This window comes from Melospiza georgiana, chromosome 2, assembly GCF_028018845.1.
Source record: "Melospiza georgiana isolate bMelGeo1 chromosome 2, bMelGeo1.pri, whole genome shotgun sequence".
In the NCBI taxonomy this organism is placed as follows: domain Eukaryota; kingdom Metazoa; phylum Chordata; class Aves; order Passeriformes; family Passerellidae; genus Melospiza; species Melospiza georgiana.
The window spans coordinates 51154841-51174541 of NC_080431.1; the positions used below are offsets into that span (position 1 = coordinate 51154841).

General features: G+C 40.8%; 1 protein-coding gene across 5 annotated transcripts in view; it reads right to left on the minus strand.

The window, feature by feature from the left end:
• Positions 1–19701, minus strand: part of ELF1 (E74 like ETS transcription factor 1) — an 86813-nt gene that overhangs the window by 36637 nt on the left and 30475 nt on the right. For all 5 annotated transcript variants that reach the window (XM_058018855.1, XM_058018854.1, XM_058018853.1 and 2 more), the window contains exon 2: positions 931–1240. In XM_058018855.1, the coding sequence (XP_057874838.1) occupies positions 931–1002 (72 nt within the window). In that variant the 5' untranslated portion in view covers positions 1003–1240. The remainder of the gene's footprint in view (positions 1–930; positions 1241–19701) is intronic.

Below are 19701 nucleotides of genomic sequence, written 5' to 3' on the forward strand. Positions count from 1 at the left end.
CTAATTCCACCCAAAACTGAGTTAGCACTTTAGACAGACAACACTCAGTTCATTGAAATGATCGCATGACTCTGACAGCAGAAACAGGCCAGTGACCCAGCCAGATATTAGGCCATACAGAAAACCAGAGACAAGATCATAAAACCAAAAGCAGGGTATTTTTTTAAGAGAGGAGAATAAATGCTTTTTACATTAACAAAAACGGAATAGTTTGTCATGGCACTTAGCCTTTAAAAAGGCTCAGACACCTCATTTCTTGTTAATAAATGCAAGCTCTAATATTAACCACCAGCTATAGAGAAGCTGCATTATTTTTACAATAGGAATCCTACACTGAAGCTTCAGGACTCACAGGATGTGGTTTAAATAATCACCACCTAACTGAGAGTCTGCGTAGGTAGAAACAGACATATTTTCCCTGTAGTGTAAAAGAAACCAATGCAAATTACGTTCAAGCTTATTTCTGAATAAGCCTCATGCAGTAATACAATTTAGAAACCAATCTGTAAATAACAGTGAGCAGGTACATACTGCTCCTTCCAGTCATCTGCAGGGTGACCATTACTTCTACTCAGAATTTTATCCTAGTACACTAGAGAAGTTGAAACTAGTATAAAATACCATCATTTTGAGAATTCTATATCACATATGCATCGATTCTACTGGCACAAATCAGCAAAACAGGAAAAATATTTTTGGAGGAAGATGTCTCTGCAATACTGCAGAGGTTATAACATTTCAGCCAATTTCTGTTCCGCGTATGCAAGTTACGGGAAGCAACAGGAAGCTTTTGAAACAGCACAAAGATCTGCTGCAACAATAATGACCTCAATGTTTCCTTTTTGTGTTTTACACCACATTTTTTCCTCGTGTTTCATAATACTCCTAACACCAACTTGTACAAATATGGTTTCTTACACCATCCCATACCTGCTGCTCATCCTCCATGACGTTGCTGGCAAATTCAAACACAAGCTCATTCTGCTGTACAACTGCTGCCATAATAACGCATTCCCAGGTCTCAGCTCCACATACAAAGAAAAATGTTCTTGAATGTGAATGAACAGAGAGCTTCACTGAGGTCCAGCTGGGCAGAAAGGCAGGTTCACAAAATGGATCAAGTATCAATGTTTGTGTTTCTTAGATCATCAGTGTTCCTGGGTTCTTCTCTTCTCAAAGCAAAACAAAACAAGGCAAATCCTTTCCTGAGTTGTTCTTCCCGCCTCGATAGCCTTTACCACTGTGGAGGGAAAAATAAAAAATTATCATTAAAATATTGTTACTTAGCAATGTGAATTTGTGGCAGTGGCAATAAAGCTTTCTACGTATTAAAACTGTTATCTACATCCAAGCAAGTCAGATACTTTTCTGTCTCCAAAGGTATTACTTTTACTGATTAATGTATGAGAACTTTCACTGAAAGTTCTGAAACAGAACTGTTTCAGGAAATACGGCATCAGTTTCAAAGTGTTTCATATTAAAAGCATGAGTCTAAGGAAATGTTATAAAAGTTAAAAAAGAGAAAATCCATATTTTCATTTGATTCAGATATGAAGTTTTCACATTCATTAAAACCTCTCATCTTCAAAGTTTGAAAGTGAACATACAAAGAACTCAGACAGACCTACTCAGCTGTAGGATATCCCAAGTATATCACATTTCTTCTTCACACACAGTTCAAATTTAACAAAGTTGTTGTTTTGCAAGTAAAATGTTCTGGATCTTGAATCCCCGTTTAAAAATGATGAAACCAATAAATAAACTCTTTGTACAATCCAGAGAGTGCCCACGTTCCTACATGAAGCAGATCTTCAGCTTCATATTAAAAATGCCCTGTGAATGTCCCCTTATCTCTACCAGAGGCTCTCAAGCAGCCGGAAGGAAACAGCACTGACCACGTCACGGCAAATTAGAACTGTCAAAAAAACTGCACAGTACAAAGAAAAAAAATCCCTAACTACTGAACATAAACAGCTTTGGTGAAAGGATGCCTGCCCACAGCTCCCAGGCTGTTACTTACTCATCTGTGCCAAAGGTAAACTCAGTTAGGGTGAGCTGACCAAGAGGCTGCTGCACCACCTCTGCCGAAAGAGGAGAGCGCAAGAAGAACTCTTTGTATGCAACTCAGGTGACCCAGACATTAATTTAAAAATCTACCATTTCAAATAATAACGGGAACAGGTATCTAAAATTAGGAACCTAAGGAGTGTGTTGGTGCCTAGGAATTTTAATCAATATATTTTAAAAGAAGAAAAATGTGCGGTTCCTAGTGTTTTGAGCAAAATTCTTTAGACTGCCTTCGATTAAGTGTTGCTGTGACAAAAGAATAAGGGGCAGAGGTCTAAGATGCACCCATCCAGATTGAGACCCACAGGAGAATCCACATCAGTGCCTTTGGTGATGATTAGCATCTGCCTTTGTACAGGAGGTTTAACTTTGCCTTGTTTTTGCAGTAGGCTCAAACTCAAAAAAATGAAGATCCTCTTCCTCTCCCCACTGCCAAGCAATTTAATTAGGGAGGATCATGTCAGAGACTTGTACTCCCTCACTCAAGGAAATGTAACAGCTGCTTTTCCTATATAGGTTGTGGTATTCCCAAATTCCTAAGTAGTGATGGCAGAGCATTTAGGCATTTAAGTCACTAGATCCTACCCTTCTAAGAAATCAGGAAACCCAAGATTATGCAAACAGGAGAACCTCCCCAACTTCCAAAGCGTGCTCTAATTAGCTGTTAAAAGGTTTGTAAGAGTAGCCACAACCTTAACAACAGAATATTTGCTTTAATGAGAGTTACACGCAGGAACAGAGAAGGAAGTGCTGTAGGAACCATTTCAACCTCAGCGCTTGCACTTTAGTGGTTGACTTGAATAGTTAACGAGGCTTTCTCCATACTTTGGCAGAGTTATGGCACTGAAAGCATTACATGCAACCATATAATCCTGGGTGACTTCCCAAAATTTAATTATTTGGCCTTGCCTTTTGGAAGATGCCATTAGGGAGTAGACACACATTGCTGGCATAGTGGGAATAGGCACAACTTGGCGCATCCTAGACTCCTATCATCCTGTATACCAGCCTGAAAATTAAGTATATTACTCTACAATATATAGTTTAATATTGCCTACAGACACTGATTCAAGTGGGTCAATCTATGCCAACAGGGATACACCAACTTGTTCAGAAGAGAAGACAGTTATGGAAATTTACATTGACTAAGCTTTACATAAAGTAATAGAAGTACAACCTCTATTTTGGTTCCTGCTTAGGAATAAATTGTAACTGTCCAACAAGATGAAATAATATTTTAACTCACACCCTCTAATCACTGAAGAGCAACTTCACTGTAAGGGATCACAAAGCAAACAGGGAAATACAAGAACCTCCTCAGTTGTCCAAATTTAAACTTCTGTTTAAATAGAGGTTAAACTAATTGCTCAGAGTCAGAATACTGCAAGGGCTTATAATCACAGCCACTACATTGACTGAAGCCACATGTATGAACAAAGGCTACAAGTTCTTTAGATCCAGTAACTTTTTACGGTCAATAACAATTAATACAGTCAATGTAAAATTGGGATAAAAGGACATGCTGGAGACACAGGTTACCCAGTAAGGTCCTAAATATAAGGAAAACTGGAGGTCAAGCTACCCTAAAAATTTTAACAGCTCCCCACCTGCACTGGGAGCTGACATTTCCTTCCATTAGTGCCGGGTTATTCATTATTCTGTAAAATATTAGTATTTTACAGTAGATACTACAATACCAAAATGTACACTAAATGAATAAGATATAAAAGATGTGGCAGTAAACTTACTAAAAGCCATAAAGAAATATTTCCTTACTTTTTATTTTAAAAAAGAAACAACAAAACTCTCAATACAAAACTAATTATCCTGATTTAATATAATTTAAGCAACTGCAGCAGCATATTGCATTTAATCCACACAAACAATGCTTAAACCAGTGATACTATGCTAACATGAAAGTAATCATCTGATGCCACTGTAGGAATGGTCAGTCAAAAGCTGCTTTATGAGTTCTGCACTGTGGTGATGCAGCGATGTGAGTCTGTTCCTCCTCCCCTACACCCCGACCCAAAAACCACCAAGGGCTCTATAAATAAAGACAAGTGATACATTCTTTTTACAAAAGAAACATCTACCACAACATTAGTACCAAATCCAAAGACAAGTGAGTGAACAAGCTTTAGTGAGCTTTTACATCTAACTTTATAAAAGTTAGAGACTCAGACTATTACTGTTTTTGCAGGATATTTTTCATTACTTCTGTTCAGTGTGTAGTAACAGCAAATGATCTATTGGGCAACAACAGCACAGCAGAATAATGCAAAAGTGCTTTCCTTTACTCCATATTAATTTCTCTGCCATACAGAAAACAAGAGCAGCTTTTCACAGAACCCAGCAGAATTCCAAACCAGCTATATTTTCCTTCACATCTATTTTCATAAACTGTGCTTTCATCATTCCAACTATCACAAGGTCCTGCTGTCTATAGGCTAACACAAACACAACTATTGTTTTTGTTATGTAATGCCACTTATCCTCTGCCTGATTTTACATACATCTGCAAGTAGAAAATAAGTTATTTGCAAACAGCATAAAAAGTGTAAATTCTATTCACATGCACAGTAAGCTTGACTACATACAAATAATCCTAGGAGAAAGGGAACCCAATATATATTATCATAAAATTTACATCAAATTTTCAGAACTACTACTTACTTCAGGAGGAAGTAAGGTTTTGCTTTCATTTTTACTAATTGTTGTACAAATATATTATAAAAAGCAGCATTAAAACACAATAATATAAACAAACATCTTTATTTTGGTTAATCCTTGAAACAGAACTCAAATTATTTCAATCCCCCTGGAAGCTCCCTCACCCACTGATTTCAACATCTAGGAACAAGCTCCTCAATCAGTCTGTCAAAAAGCACATTCAGTCAATCTAAGCTTTAGTACATGCTACTCTGGAATCCCAGAAGATGCACTGTAGGATTCTGTCCTAAACATCAGCTAGACATCATAACTTTCCCCACCACTCTTTACCATTTATGCCTTCCAGTTAGTCCTAGCCTGCTGAGGACTAACTGAGCCAGTTCAACAAAGCTTCTAAGAAAACCTCCAGAACCAATCCTTTTGGTCCCAATGGTCAAGTTGCAATATCGCAACCAGGCTCCATGCTGGAATCCACAAACTCTCCTTCAAATCCTGATAAAATGAGCCACTACCTTATCATTCAAGCACTGTAATGCAGAACACCAAAATAAGACAATGGCACCAGACTGCAGCAGGCGTAGCAGGCATCAAAGCACCAGGCAGAAACGCAAAAATTTGCTAAAGGTCAGCTATGAGCTTAGAAGACTCAATTCTTGCTACTGAGAGCATCCCAGATAGCTGAAAGATGCCTCCAGGAAGCTACTGCATCCAGTCCCATTTAGGGTTATTAAAATGACTGTAATCATCCTGCACTGCCTTTCTCATGAAATTAATAAGATCATTCATACATTTAAATCAAGAACCAGCTTAGTGCTTTAAGATTCAAGTGCAGATCTGAATTCTGAGTTACTGACGAAACAATTCCACTCATTCAACACAGGGACAAATCAGTTGAGATTGGACTTTCCCATTGATTTCTTAAGAAAGTCTGTAGCAATAGCACTAGCCTAGAAATGTCTAAGTTGTGACTTAACAGAAATGTAAAGCTGAACCCCTCCCTTCTTTACACCATCTTGGATACAGAGAAAAGAGGGGACTGAATGAGAGGAAAGGGAAGATTACAGAAATCTGAACAGAAGGACTGAGAACCACCTCAGGTGAGATCAAACACATGGAGGGTAACCACACCATTTCACTCAAATTTCTAACTCCATTCTATCAGCAGAGGTTAAGGATAGTTCAACCCAGAGTCAGTTCACCTTCTGAAGAGTCAACAAGTACCATCATAGAGTCGGGCTTTCTTAAAAAGGAGGGCAAAGCTGAATAATATTGCAATTCTCTTAATGCAGAAATCCCAGACCAACAATCATCTTTATATATAGTCCACACCAAGCATAAATGTTAACAGTTTAGTATTCTGTGGCATTCTTTATGGACTAATTTTTACTATCCATTAATATCACAAATTTGCACAGGACAAGGGACTTGAAATATGTGCTTAGACCCAGGGCATCTGCAATGATGAAATGACAAGAAGAACAAATTAATATATGTCACTTGGCACAAAAAGTTTCTGAAGCCTCAGTCTTTCTACTGCTCACACAAATTAAAGGAGATAGAAAAACAACATGGTTAAGAGGGTAGAACTGAGGAAGGAAAGAAGCAACATAAAGAACAGACTCAAGTCTTCTGAGAGCATCCATGCTGCCTAGGGCAAACTGTACAAAGGGCAGCTGACATAATAAAAGCCAACAGTGTGACCTTTGCTGAGCTTTCATTAAGGACAAAGAAATCATCAGTATCAATAAATCCCTGTTTTGCAGCCTGTCTGGAAACCACAGGCTCTCAGTGCATATACAGCAAGGAGGACAGAGAGTAAGAGGGCTTATCTGTTAAATATAAACAAGTGTAAAACCCCAAAACTGACACAAAAGCCAGTCAATATCGAAGAAATTAAATGAACCCACTTGACACAAAACCAGATGTTTACTCCAAAGAGAAAAAAACAACAAACACAAGCAACAAACTCTTTGCTATCACAAAAAAATTTCACATTTTGAGCTCTTTTTTGTAACTATCTCTTTTAGCCTTAATATTTTAATTTAAGGTCAGATTCCTTTCCAGACTACTAACAGTAATGGCTCCACCACTGTGTACAGACTCCCCCACTCCTGAACTTTTCTTCCAATCTCCCATGCTCCCTCAGATTTTTTTAAGTCCCTTTTATTCAGCACATTTATGTAACACAGCTGTTGAACACAAACCCAGCAACCTGGCAGAGCACTGCTGGGAAGGCTGAAAAAAATTAAAGCATGGTTGAGGCTTTTTTTTTTTCCTCTGTATCCTCTCCCACCAGCACGCTCAATGTGTCAAGGCAGCCTCAAATCAGTGTAGGTGTGTAGATGTAAAGCACTCTAAGTAATTGATTTATGCTGCAGCAACAAAAGATCAGCCTACCACCAACAGGCCAGGCCTAAAGAGCAACCTAAAAGATACTGAGGTGAGACAGGCTTTTCTGCTGAAGCTCCTGAGCTCCAAAAAAAAGTACTTGAGCATCTGTAAAGAGCAAACCTTCCTAATTTGATCAGGCAAGGAAACGCCAGGTCGGGTTTTAGTCACCCCTCTACGTTGCTCTAGCAAAGTAGAACCAACTCAACAGGAAAAGTTAGCTGACCTAAAGCAGGGGGCAAGGACACTCCAGAGGGAATAGAGGGTCCAAATCCACTTCCCCATTCCCCCAACATGAAAATAACTGAATTTTGCATTTTCATAAACTGACTGCATAATATAAGACGAGGTTAAGGAGATGGGACATGACCTATCCCCCACGATGGGACAACTCCATTCCCCCTCTCCTCCCCAAATCATGTGAGAGATTGGATCTCTTTTCCTCCTTGCCTGCCAGCCCCCAGCTCTCTGTCCATTCCAATCAAAACTGTTTTGTGGATTCAAACACCACTTTGCAGCTGCCCAACTTTCAGCACATTAGACACCAAAAAGAGAAGAGCAGGGTAAATTTTTAGAAGTGGTTAGCCATCATCTGGCTACTCATAGAGCTTTGAAACTTTTCAGACTGAATTTGGTTACTGAAGCCTCAGGTCACAGATAAATCACTTATTTCAACTACAGTTAGATAAAAGCCACATAACATTGCTTCACTGCACAGCCCCTACTCTACCTGCTGGCAGGACACACAGACCCAGGCACACACAGCAGCTGCAGTTGCATGAACACACTTTACATCCATGTGCACATGCAGCACACATGCACCAAAGCATGTGTATGAAACGTGTGCCCTTCTACTGCCTTGACTTTTAACTTCAGGTGCAGCTGTTTTGCCTACCAAAGACTAAAAAACCCCCACATCTCTATACAATAGGGGATACACAAAAGTCCTCCTTCTCTGCTTCCAGTTCATCACCTCCACCCACTGCTGCTCATCAACACCCCAGTGCCGCTGGGAAAATATACAGTTTGATCTTCTCCTCACTCACCGAAAGCCAAACAAGATGAACTGCATCCCCCCCACCCCCAAAAAGGACACCTAAAAGGACAGTGTGCCCCAGACAGTGCAGGGGGACAGCACACAGTTTGCCAGGCCTGAAAGAATTCCAGAGTCTGTCTTCCAGCCATGGAATGGAGCAGCACTGACACCTCAGTATGAACATCTTGGTCTTGGAAAGCTAACATCTGTGCATGGGCACTGTCAAAAAGGAGAGGGGGTGTCAGCCATGAAAAATGCTGGCCACAAGCACACCACCACACTGAGCTCCTGGGCAACTGACAGCATGACTGCACATCTTTCTAAGAATTCTCTGTAGGACTATCTAAAGATCTCTTATCCTAACAAAACCATGAGGATTTGTTATGGGGAATGTTTCTGAAAGCATGGCCTTTTGCAGTAATGTAATATGGATCCAAGGAGCAGCTGAAAACATAACATGCATAGCAAAGACCTGCTTCTCCTCTTGCTACTGCAAAATGGTACACAAACACACTATGTCCAGTAAATGCAGAGGCTGGAAGTGTGGTTTGCTGGTCCAAAACTCTTGGCAGTCACTAACTTGGTCTGCCCCTTGATTCTACCTTTTGTAGTTAATTCATCACTATTAGTAGAGAAAGGAGAAAATCAGGTGATTATATTTCCCAGGGAGACATTCAATTAAGTCATCAAGGCAACTAGTTTTGAAAGAATGAAAGAAAAGCAATTAAAAATGCATCAGCCTAGATGTACTTGCTCAAACTCCTTGCTACAGACATGACAGAAGTGAAAAGCGTAGGAAAATTGTAAAATGTTTTAAAAACAGCTCAATGTAATCAGACCCAACCAGCCCCATTACATAAGGATTTCTTTTCAAACAATAGAAAAGAGCTGTCTTAACACAAGACAAACCTTCAGTAATGCAGATCGCAATCATGTGTATCTAAATGTAGGATTTTGCTGTCGTTTATTCCTGTTAACTGCACACTTTTGGATTTACATTTTTTCCATCAGAAAAACAGTAATATATTAAACATTACAAAACCAGAATAAATTTACTAGAAGTTGGATATGACACTGCAAATGTCCACCTAGTCTAGCTCACCAAGTGGTAAGTGATACTAATTACAGAGAGAAAGGAAAACAAAAGGTCTCTCATTACTTCCTCTCCTATAACAATTAGTATAAGCTATTTTATCCAATAGTAAATTTGCAGGGAGCAGACAGGTTTTATGTCTTGTAATAAGATAACCAAATTACCAGCATTAATAAGTAACATTAGTATCAAATATATCTTCCTATTTTTCACACTGCACAAAACCTCAAAATGCTGTTTTAAAAAAAGATACCAAGAAAACAGTAAATTGATGAAATCCCAAATCAGGTTCCAAAATTTTTGCAAACCAAATGCATTATTCCAGTGACACAAAATACATGTTTTTAAAGGCACCTTTAAGTGGTTTCTTGCATTTAATAGCACCTTTTATGGAGCATTAAGACCACAAGCCTACAAGTATCTATAACAACAGAGCTGCAGATAAGTCAAATTTCAGTGATTTCTAAGGGAAAGTTCCCTTGCATCTTTCAGAAAGAGCTGAAGGGCTGAGCTCCAAGACAGCTAAAACAGGATATGAGGAAACCTGTAAAAGAGGGGTGGAGGAGGGAAGAACTGTTTGACCCTGCAAGATCTTGCTCTTTTGATTAACACATACACACAGGAAAACGAAGTAGTGGCAGTGGGAGGAAGAAAGATCAGAGAAACTAAATATAATTGCTTTGGAAGGGTGCCAAACTTCACAAATTACCAGTTGCTAGTCTGTACCCAATACTGACATAAAACTGTCAATCGTTCTCTAAAAACCATTTTGCCTATAAATTAGTAGCACAGTCATTATTTTTAAATCACCTGCAGGTAAAAGTCAAGTTTACCAAAGAAAAACTGATGGCCAAACAATAACTTTTTTTTTAGCTTCACTATAAATGAGCTATATATATATATATGAAAAAGGAAAGCAAAAAAAAGAGGCCAGCATAGATCAAGTTCAAGTTAAAAGTTTCTTACTCCAGGCAACCTCTTCCAGCCAAGCATCAGTAATTCTAGATCAGGGAGTTAAATTCCCACAGGACTTTTTCAGTGTTCTGCAAAAGTTGCTACAGGACCCAGCTCAGTAAAAACCCCATTACAACTTCTGCAACACAGATTTTTAGCATTCTGTGGGTTTTGTTTTGCAAATAATTTTTTTAAAAACTCTTCTAACTGGACTGTCAAGTACCACAAACAAAATACTTTACTAAGTTCAAAATTACTCTCTGACATAGCCACAGAAGTACTGTGTGATTTGCATTTCTATGTTTGAGTACTTGAGCAGTTTCAGAAATCTGAATTTAATGGACGTGCACCAGCTAGAAAGGGGCACAAACTAATCCACAGAGAACCCACTGAGGCCTCCTCCTTCCCAAACTCACAGACAGACCTGGACTTCAAGGCTCAGTTCGGTACTTTGTTCTTGTCAGTGATGTTTACGTTCAAGGCTGCATTCGGAAAGCGCCAGTTTGAGAAATATAAGGGGTCTTACCTTTGCAGTGTCTTTAAAAAAGCTGTAAGGATACAGAGCAGATTAGGCCATGTTTGCCTCTCATTTGCTGTCAGCTGTCAGCAAAATGAACAGTCAAAAGCCTCTGGAGCAGGCTGGTATTAGTCAGCTAGACTTGAATTTCCAGTTCTTTTACATTGCTGTCTATTTTCCTCCATTAGGTTAGCCTGTCCTACCCTGGTATCAGATTACAGGGAGCCAACATTTATAGCACCTTGCAAAACAGTCGAATATATCACATACCTAAGTCTGCCTATACCTGCTGCCCTCAATGCTTAACCCTTTCTACCAACAGGAGAAACATTTATTCTGAGTTAGACTGTATCACCTACAAAACATTTGCAGCAGAGGAGTCCTTTTTCCTTCTTACCTCACAGCTTACGCGATGGAGTGAGATTTCATTTTAGGAACTGTGGAACACAGGCAGGCTCCACCAAGAACAGAGACTCCAAGACACCCCCAAGAACAAACCTGCACCTGCAGACCCTACCTCCAACAAGAGCCCTGGCCTGGAAGCACTTGTGGTTTATCTCAGCAGGTCTGAGAAGCCCCAGTCCCCATTCTGGGTGCAAAATCATGTAATTACACTGATTCCCCGCCTCCCCTCAGACCCTGCTGCTAGAGCAGGGGTAGGCAGGCGCACTCTCAGCACATAATTGGAATGGCACAAGGAGAAGGTGCTTCCAGCCCATGGCTCTCCCAGCAACACTGGCTTCCTTCTGCCCAGCCAGGACGCGGTGCTGCCCCGGGCTTGGCTGTTCCACCATCTCCCTGATGGCTTTTAGCCTAACTCCCCTTTCTGGAAGGTGTCCTGCTAACCCTATTCTCACAGAATAGCACCTACAACTTAGACAGTGGCAAGTCAAATCCTGCAATGCTGAAACAAAAGGAGCAGCGATTTCCCTCTTTGCACAAGGTGCATGGCCATCCCATGGCCAGCAGCTGCAGTGGGCTAAGAGGGCTAAGTAATGAGAAACAGTACAGCCCATACCACTGAGCACTGCAACTAATACTTATCTGTAAGCTGCTCTAACTCAGCACTAGACAAGCATTTTGGTCTTCGAGAGATTCTACTCATTTACAAGAACACTTTTATTTATATTTAAGCTAGCACTGTGGTTAACAATGACATGTGAGTAAAATATAGATACATATTTCAGTTTCATTTATAAAGCTCATCTGTTAAAACATGTTTTTGCAAACCATGACTGAAGCTTTTTAATCTATTTGCCACAAAGATCCTCATTCCCCTTTACCCATAAATATAAGAAATTAAGTACTCAGTCACACATTTCCAATGGTTATACCACAGGAATTAATGGGTGAGAACTTTTGCACCAGGCAAAAGAAGTCACCTGTTTTCTACAATCTGTGACCAGTCAGAGCACATATACAGTGCCCCAACATACACCTTCTCTAAACATCCCCAAAGGTCCATTTTGTCACCCATTCAGTCACAACGACTGAGATTACTTATTTTCTGAAGTTTTTCCTGAAATAGTTTGATGAGTGAACGAAGGCAAGTAGTCTGAATTTTTTGGTTTTAAGCGTTCGGAGAGTCCAACACTATTCCTAACACAGGCAGGGATTCACTCATGAGGTTGGGACAGGAGAGACAAATCTCCATCAGCATATCTCTTGGAAAAATTAATGCACATCTCCTACTGCCAAAATCACAAAGCTGATACTTGCACTGAGCTTTTGCATAGATTCAAAAAACCCCAAAAAGCAACCAAAAAATGCAACCCAAGAAAAGGTGACAACACCTCCTAACATTTCACAAGCAGAATTACTTAGTTCAAAAGTCTGTAGAAATGGCAATGAAAGGTAATTCAAGAAGAGGTGCAAAGTACCAAACCATACCTACAATCAGGCAGACTGATAAGGAACAGCTGCACACAGGGAAGTCCAAGCCCTCAGTCAGACTTCTGAACTCCCTCCCACTAACCTCCAAGTCTCATGAGTCTGGGGTACTCTTTTTCACTGTTTGTCCTTTCTAATATAATTGGAGTTTTTTAGCACAAGAACATTCAACCTAATTTTTGGCTTAAACAGATTTTTTACGGTAGCTCAGACAGCATTTATGTAAGCCAGGGTAGACCTGGTCTCTTAACCAAGACCAAAACAAATGGCATCTTTAGGAGAGTCTCTAGCGACAAGAGATTTGTTACACCTTTCTGAGGTAAAATCTTCTGATTTCCAGTGTATCATAATTTACAGATCACTGTGGCTGCAACTCACATGTCATCTAAAGCCAAACAAAAAAATATTTGAAATTTATTGAAAATTATAGATTGAGGGACAAGTTTTTCAATTCACAGGCAGAAGGGTAAAGGCTAATTTGGGTTGGAAGGCTGTAACTCTGTATTTTCCCTCAGCATGAGTCACAGCTCTGAGCTGGGATGTGCTTTCTGCATGGGAAATTTGTACCAGTGTCACAGCTCACCAAAGAGAAAGACAAGAAGGAACAAAATACTCCAGATATGCTCAAGTAAAAAACAATAGGTAAGATCTGCACCATGCAGGAAAGGGAGCAAAGTCACCTGCTGACCAGTTTGCTCTGAACTCAAGGAATACTTTCAAAACATTAGCTTAAAACTGCACTTCAGATTGGATACAACTTTAAGAAAGTACCGACACAAACAAAGCACTGAGACATGGAGGGAGGGACATGGTCTTGGTTAGAAAATGTGAGTATTACATAGCCAGAGGGACTTCAAAAAAAAAAAAAAAAAAAACAAAAAAACAAAGGAAAAAAAAAAAAAACACCAAACCAACAAAACCCAGACCTTAGGCTCTTGCTGTAACTTGTTTGGTACACAAACACAAACCACCTTGCTACTAGACAGCCAACTACTTATGGGTGTGGAGCACATAGCACAAAGAGTTCTATGTGCAGGTTATACCAATCTCAGTGTAGACACATGGAGTATTTCCCCACTGTATGTGGAAAAAAGCAACACAATTCACTTGTCTCTAAACTTTGCAGAGATTACTCCTTCATCCCTGCAGAGAAGCTGCAGGTTTGAGCTTTTTATCTCCAGACTTGGTCATCATCTCTCCCTCTTTCTCCCTACAAGCATCTTCAGCATTACTCACTTGTTGTGCTTTAAGAGTAACATTTTGAGAGGCAAATGCTTCTACACTGTTCTTATTTCACTCTTGCACATGTTTGTCTCATTTCAGCCAGCTTTTCAAAAGGTAATCATTACCTTTCAGGTTCCAAGTCAGAAATTCACTGAACTGTGCTGTTCTCACAGAATCACAGAAGTGTGGGCTCCCAGGAAAGCAGAGCAGAGGGGCAGAATCACACCCCTCACCCTGCTGGCCACACTGCTTTTGATGCAGCCCAGGATGCAATTGGCTTTTGGGCTGCAAGCACACGTTGTTGGGTCACACCCAGCTTTTCATCCACCAGTCCTTGGACTTGCTCCTTAATCCTGCACAGTAAGGGTCTAGAACCAAATGCCTTTTTGAAAACGATGCCCTTCACCTATTTGTTCAATATTGCCCTTCCTCAAAAGCTGCTGCTGGGTAAAACCAATGAGGTACTGAAGGCTGACTGAATTGGAGAAGCTGCATAAACAGTACGAAGAGTACAGAGGTTTCTGCTGTACTGAACGTCTATCCAGGACATAAAATGTTATAGACTCAATTAATTTAAATGTCTGCAGAAAAAAAAAAAAATCATAGTTAAAGAACCAAGCAGAGAATATCTAAAGTCATGTCTTTAAAACCTCCTCAAGGTGAGAGACTGCTAACACAGTTGCAGTGGAGAACATTCACTCAAGACATAATTATTAGTTAGCTTTTTGGGCCTTTAAGCTCCCAATTTTAATGCACTCTGAAATGCAATACATTCATTCCAGGTTATTCTAAAAATGCATATTCTTCATGATGTTTAGCATAATTACAATAATAAATGCATTAACTTGCAGCTATGCAGAACAAGACAGAAACTAATATTCCCATGCCATTTGTACATTTTTCTTTTTAGAGATCAGTGTAGCCTAAATTCATGTTCTAAAGTATTTGCATGGGGTGGGATTAAGAAGGGAGACTATTAGTCTGGGGAATTTCAAACTATTGAACTTGGCCATTAAGAGAATATAAATTATCTTCTGATCTGTTTTTAGACTAACAATTCCCACCATGGGGTTTCAAACAGTGACAAAGCACAACTTAAAGACCAACAAGATTAAAATAAAAAAGCAAAAAGATTTTTCTTTAGAGTGTTGTGGAAAAGGAACAGGGTCTGCAAAGGTCCCTCCAGGGAAGGCAGTGTCTGGACAGGCCAGTATTTCTCATTTCGTAATGTCTGGGGAAGTGTACACTGAAGCCTAAGTCTCTCTTACATGAGCACACACCTGCTCCTGGGAGACACAGAAATTCACTGCTAATGAAATGAACTTGACACAGAATTTATGAGTGTTGCATGAAAACACCTACAGAATCAGTGTACTCTGGAAACTTTCAGAGCTCCCACCAACCAGGTGTAGAGAAATTCAAGCCCCACTTCTTCCTCATTTCACCATTTAAGTTCCCATGTCTTTTGCAGAACTAAATAAGGCATGAGAGGTGACTGCTGTGCATGTGCCTGTGCCATCCAGCTGCAGCCCCTACCACGGGGCTCTGCGAGCCAGCCTGATTCCCCAGCTGTGGGGGAAGAAAGGCAGCAGGCAGACCGGGGGGGAGCCAAATCTCCTGAGGAAAACACAAAATCCTCCCATCACCTTGTGCTGAGTTGTGAGCCCAGCTTGGTGTCACTCTGGAAAAGGAAGCAGCACAATCTCACCACAGCCAGTGGCTCACAAACCTGGAGACCTCTTTCTCCCTCCCCTCAGCTCTGCAGAGTGAGTAATACAGATACTTCAGCATGCACTTGGCCCCCTCTCTCAGACCTCATTGTCTGAATGGGGTGACTGCACAAGTCCACTCACACTTCCCAAAAGAGAAACCCTAACAGTGTCATACACAGAAGGGGAATTCAGGAGACATATTTCTCCTGCAGCAGCTCTTCCCCACTTTAACCCACAAGGTTAAAGATTGTTCCTACCTTTCCTTCATTCTAAGAACCTCTAACACTTCCAGAAGAAAGAACTAAGATTGCTCTAAGTTTTCCATTTAATGAATGAGAGCAAATGTAGGTTCCACCTCCTGAAAATGAAAGGTCCTTCCTTAGGTCACATCTGACTTCTGTAAACTATCAGGAGTTGATGCAGGCCCCAGTGCAGAGAACCAGAAAATGGTTTGGATTGGAAAGGACCTTTGAAGATCATTGAAGTCCAACCCCAATGCCAGAAGCAGGGACATGTGTCAGTAGATCACATTGATCCATCCAACGTAAACTTCCAGGGATAGGGCGTCCACAGCTTCTCTGAGCATCCTGTACCAGTGCCTCTCCACCCTCATTGTCAAAAATGTCTTCCTCGTGTCTAATCTAAATCTATGCTCTTTCAGTCAAAAAACATTGTCCCTTTTCCTGGCACTACAGGACTTGGTAAAACATCTCTGTCCTTCTGAAAAGTCCCATCTACACACTGAAAGGCTGCAACAAGATCTCCCTGGAGTCTTCTCTTTTATGCACTGAACAACTGTCAGACTTTCTTTGCAGGATAGCTGTTCCAGCCCTCTGACAATTTTCATTTAGGTCTCTGAGAAAACAAACATTCCAGCTTTTCTTGCAGCACCACAGCCTCATCATGCAAGAAGCTCCTCAGAAGACATCATCCTTGTTATGAAAACCCACAAATTATCATAGGAACCAGAGGCAGAATGTTTTTTATGTATCACTTCTAACCTACTCATTCCTCTTCCAGGACAACATTCAACCCATACAGAGTCAGGAGTGGAAAAAAAAGGAAAAAAATAAGAAAAAAAGAAAAAAATAACAATAAAAAATAACAATCCACTATACACCACAAAACAAACAAAACCCAAACAAAAAAGGCAAAAACAAAACACCCCCATGAAACAAACAAAAAACTATACAAAACATACCACAATAAAGAACTAAAAAAAACCACAACCAAAGAAAAAAAGCCCCCCAAAAAAAGCAAAAGAAGAAAACACAAGGGAAAGCTGAGTGGTAGATGGAAGATTGAGTAGTACAATAAACAAGGTAATGCAGAGACAGGCTGCTTTACATAGTTCCTAATCCATCCTTTAATTTATCCTCCACCCTCCTTTCTTTTTTTCATTTCTGTTGTCTAACATTTCATCTGCTTCTGTGAAGTCTCAGTGGTTTACTGTGGCCGTAGATACAATTAAATAATATCAGAATTACGTGGGAGTGGGTAAAACCCCCAAATCTATGGCATTTTTCAAGATGCCATACACTTCAAGCAGTTTTGTGGAGGTTTTATTATATGTTCCCCTCAGGGGTTGTGCCCTGCTTGTACCTCTCCTTCTTCAAACACGACAGTACTGAGAACAGTGCTCAAAACCTGAAAGGGAGAAAGGCCAGCAGAATCATCCTGTCGCTGTGAAAGGTTTCCAGTGCAGCTCTGTTAGAAATGTGAGAGCTGGTGCCTTTCACAGCAGCAAAATTCTGAGTTTTGCCCTTGTGGTGCTGGCCCCTGGCCCTGCAGACACCCGGGGGACCAGGAGCTCAGAGCGGTGCCTGCCTCTGAGTGCAGCTCCTCTGTGTATGCAGAACCTCTCATGTGGGCTGCCATGCAGAGCGCCCCATAGCCCAACGCAAGGCAGGAGAACAAACCCTAAACCAACAGCAACAGAAGATCCCCAAACCCCTAATCCACCCAATCTTACTACCCCTACAACTTTCTACTTTTCCCCACCCCGAGGAGTGTGACCCTCAGGCTGAGACCCTATATTTTAAAGAGCATATACAGAGTACAGAATCATTTTATCACATGGCAAAGACATCCCTACTCAATGCTGGCTAGTCAATAAACATACAGTTTAAGAGAAAAAAACCAATATTTTGGGAGAAGCAATGCTGTCAGATGAGGAAGAAAAGATCACCAAACGAAACAAAAAAGCTGAAATGTATGCGCAGTTTCAGTTCTAAAATAATTGTGATGCGCAGACTACTCGGTTCTCTAAAATCTAGTGCTGGGGTAGATACTACTAGAGTTCTAGTTTCAGGAAATTAATTATGTTGCAATAACATCTATATCTTCAGAAATCATGCAACTTACATTAAAAAAATTGTATTGTTTATAATAGAAGGTTTTATGTGCTTTTTCTGTGCACTTCCAAAAAGCTGTTTAACTGAAAGCCAGAGCTGTCTCAAAACTACAAGTGTATTGAGATTTAAAAAAATTAATAATTAAAAAGGGAAAAAAACACCCAGAAGACCACAGATTTTTCAATAAATCTGGTCAGGTAATGTGGCAATTACCTACCCAGAAAGACATTAATGAAATTGCACAACTTGAGGCCCAACCTGCCCATTTCTCAGATGCATTTATAAACTCCCATGCTGGGAGCTGTGGAAAACGGAACGCTGGACCTCAGCTCTCGCTGTGCCAGGATGACTCCCATGGTTCTTCACGCTTGAGGAGTTCAAGTCCTGCTCTCTGTTGAACTACACAGACCCTGATCCTTACTCTCGGGTGCCTGAAGAAAGGGCTGTGAGGGACAGCAAGGCCCCGGGCGCAGAGCGTGGTGCTGAGGAGACAGTTGGTTGCACAATGGCTGCCTGGGCAGGCGGCGCTGCCATCTCTGGCGCATCTGCTCCCCTGCTCGTGGTTTAACGACAGGAAGCACAGCCCGAGATACCGGGCCCAGCCGCCAGCGCTTCCTGCCCGCGCTGTCCCCTGCGCGGGCCGCGGCCGCCCGCCACGAGCAGACACTCTGAGAGACCTTCTGAAGACACAGAAGAGAGAAAAACAAAGTCAATCAGGCCCCACGTGCAGAAAGCCAGCCAGATGGATGGAGAAAGAAGTAAACAGGTGAAGCGTATTGAAATGTGTTCCCAGAAGGCCACTGAAGCAGCGCACAAAACACTGGCGCCATGTTCTCATCTAGCAGGGCCCAGGACAACAAGCAGGCCAACTGTGGAGGTTTTCAAGTCTGGTCTTCCTCAGCCAGGCTTGTACACCACTAAGAAACCAAGTTACTTTACTTAGAAGATGAAATCTTGTAAGATTCTTTCTAAAATCTTCAGATGTCACCTACAACCAATGGGAAAAAACCCATTGCCAAATACAGTACCAGCCTTTTCTACGAGCACCCTGTCCTAGAAATGGGGACAGGTTAATGATCTACAGGGCCTTTCCAATACTAATACCTAGAGAACAACACCTATTAGTCTCCTGCAAAATTGAAACCCTGAAGAAGCATTTGGTACTCACATGGTAAGCACAAAAACCAACTGCTAGACAAAGCACAACTTCAGTGAAAAGCAGAAACTCCAGCTTTAACTTCTATAGTATCCATATGTGAAGCAATATGCTATACTCAGCCCCTCTGTAAGTTGTCTTCTGTTCAGTCTTAGATTTCCCTATAATATCACCTGTCAGGAAACATAATTTCCTTAGTCGGCCTAAAAACTGTATTTTCAGGCAGGATGAGAAATTATTAAGACAACAACATATCTGTTCTCATCAATGACCAACTGGTGGTATAAAATGGAGGAAAACCGATTTTGTGCTGTTATCAGCCGGGTTGCCAATTAAAGCAACTGGAGACATGCCAGTCATGTAAGCTGGGAAGTACATCAACCAGTAGATATTTAATTGATTTTACACTATCATGTATTGCTGTGGTCTAGGAGAATTTTCTGCAAAAACTTAAAAGCAGTACACATCTTCACTGGATTTCAAGGTGTATCTGACACATTTCACCCTTCACAGACCCAAGGTGTTCCATCCTAACATGGTCTCTGTCCCTATCCCAAAACAGTTCAGAATAAAAATGCCTTTTTATTCTCTTAATAGAATAGCCACCTCAAAGTTGGAGGTTTGCAATTCCCTGAAA